At 66.9% G+C, this 1948-nt stretch overlaps 1 protein-coding gene and 1 non-coding gene across 2 annotated transcripts; one reads left to right on the top strand and one right to left on the bottom strand.

Annotated features, from left to right (window-relative positions):
- Positions 1–42: 42 nt before the first annotated feature.
- Positions 43–206, top strand: LOC113979561. Its single transcript, XR_003537904.1, has one exon. It is a non-coding gene; the product is annotated as a U1 spliceosomal RNA (small nuclear RNA).
- Positions 207–599: 393 nt separating this feature from the next.
- On the bottom strand, positions 600–1533 carry ATRAID (all-trans retinoic acid induced differentiation factor; the record flags this gene model as incomplete). Its single annotated transcript, XM_027706919.1, has 4 exons — positions 600–823; positions 931–1031; positions 1127–1248; positions 1311–1533. Coding segments are annotated over 4 exons (551 nt in total), but the record flags the coding sequence as incomplete, so codon positions are not given.
- Between the last annotated feature and the right edge of the window lie 415 nt (positions 1534–1948).

Here is a 1948-nt window from a genome sequence, read left to right as displayed (position 1 = left end):
GGGTGGTCGGGGCGGGCGCGGCGGGGCCGGGGAGGTGGAGTCATACTTACCTGGCAGGGGAGACACCATGATCAGGCAGGTGGTTTTCCCAGGGCGAGGCTCATCCCTTGCACTCCGGGTGTGCTGACCCCTGCGATTTCCCCAAATGCGGGAAACTCGACTGCATAATTTGTGGTAGTGGGGGACTGCGTTCGCGCTCTCCCCTGATTCTGTTGTCCAAAAATAGTACGATAAAACAAACTGCGCTCTAATTATTCTGTATTTGTTATTTTCTCTCGGCACCCCGATGTGCGTCCTGTCCAGCGCTTTTCCGCCCCGCCCTGGAGCATCCCGCGATGATGCGATGCCGCTTTGATGGGACCCAGCAGGCAGTTCCTCGGCAGGGAATCCCAGTTAATTCTGACCCAGAGAGGGTCCTTCTGCTCAATCCCAGTTATTTCTGACCCGGAGCACCCCGGGCTCACTGCCTGTCGCTCCCCCCATGCGCAGCCTGCGCGGGGAGGGGGTGAGGAGTGATTTGCATCTCCCTGTCCTCTCCCCTATCGATGATGGTTCCACCCAGCCCCTTCTCCCCTCCCCGTTAAGGAACTGGACGGACACATGGTGAAAACCTGTGGCTTTATTGATCCCTGGCAGCCACAAAAGGGACAGCCGGGCCTGGGCACAGAGACCCCCAGGCCAGGGGTTCCCCTGCCCATCCGCAGCCCCCCTGCCCCACTCAGGGGGTCTTGGCCTTCCTCCGCTGGGTGCCCCACAGCAGCAGGGACAGGGATACGGTGGCAGTGCCCAGGATCCCACCGAAGAGCAGCCCCGGGAACGTGCCCTGCCCAGGAGCAGCGGTGAGCGGTGCCACCCCCCGCAGCCCCCCAAAGCCCCCCCTGATCCATCCGGGGGGCAGCCGGAGAGGGGTCCCGTCCCACCGGCGCTCACCTCGCGCAGGCACTTGTAGCTGTGGAAGGGGCTGTCACAGAGGCACTGGACGAGGCCGGGGCCATCGGGGGCACAGGCGGAGTTTTCGGGACACGGCCAGGCTGGCAGAGCAGAGCGGGGGGGTCACGGGGCCCAGCCCAGACCCCACTGCCAGCCCCAGGCGCCCACCGCCGGGGTCACCGTCCCCCCGCCGTACCGAGCTCCGCGGAGCCGTTGCAGGGGTTTTTCTGGCCCCGGCATCGCCGGATGCTCCCGTCCACTGTCACATCCTGCCAGGCGTCACTCCCGCCCGGACACTCCAGCGCCGGCGGCACCGCGCTGAGGACAGAGCTCAGCACCAGCCCACGGGGACCCCCCAGCCCCGACCCCCCGGCACTCACAGGAGCTGCAGGTGGGTGAAGCCCAGGAAGGAGCCGTTGGGGAGGGACGTCAGGGGGTTCTCAGTCAGGTCCCTGTGAATGGACGGACCTTCAGCCCCGTCCCGCACCCCCAGGCCTGGTGGGCACTGGGGTCCCTCCAGACACCATTGAACCTCAGGCCATTGCCATACCCCCCATTTTCCCCCCAAGGCCCTGGGGGTGCAGCCCCACCGGCCCCCCAGGGCTCAGAGCTCCTTGTGGAGCTGCTGAGGGAGGGGCTCGGTGACTGACGTTGTTAACAAAGACCCGGAGCTGGGCCCAGCGGGGTGCCCTGAGCTCTGCACACCCAGCCCCGACAGCGCCCTGGGCGGGGCCGTCCAGCCGAGCCACCCCCTGCCCCCCTCTCTCCAGCCTGGGGACAAGGACGCTGCTGTGTGGGACCGTGGAACGGCCCCTCCACCATGGACAGCTACGTGTTCCCTGGTAGAGCCTCACCAGAGCTCCAGGAGGGTCTGTCCCACGCTCCCACTGGGCACGGGAGGAGTTTCCCTTTGTCCCGGCCTGGGGGACTGTCCCCGACACCCCAGAGTGTCCCCTGGGCTGCTGAGACCAGCAGGGCAGGGCTGTGCTGGCCTGGGGCCCACGGGGGGTCCCACCGA

The sequence above is a fragment of the Neopelma chrysocephalum genome, unplaced genomic scaffold (assembly GCF_003984885.1).
Source record: "Neopelma chrysocephalum unplaced genomic scaffold, ASM398488v2 Primary Assembly neopelma1_83427, whole genome shotgun sequence".
Taxonomy (NCBI): domain Eukaryota; kingdom Metazoa; phylum Chordata; class Aves; order Passeriformes; family Pipridae; genus Neopelma; species Neopelma chrysocephalum.
Note: the sequence above shows the minus strand (reverse complement) of the source record. Positions and strands in the feature narration are given on the sequence as shown.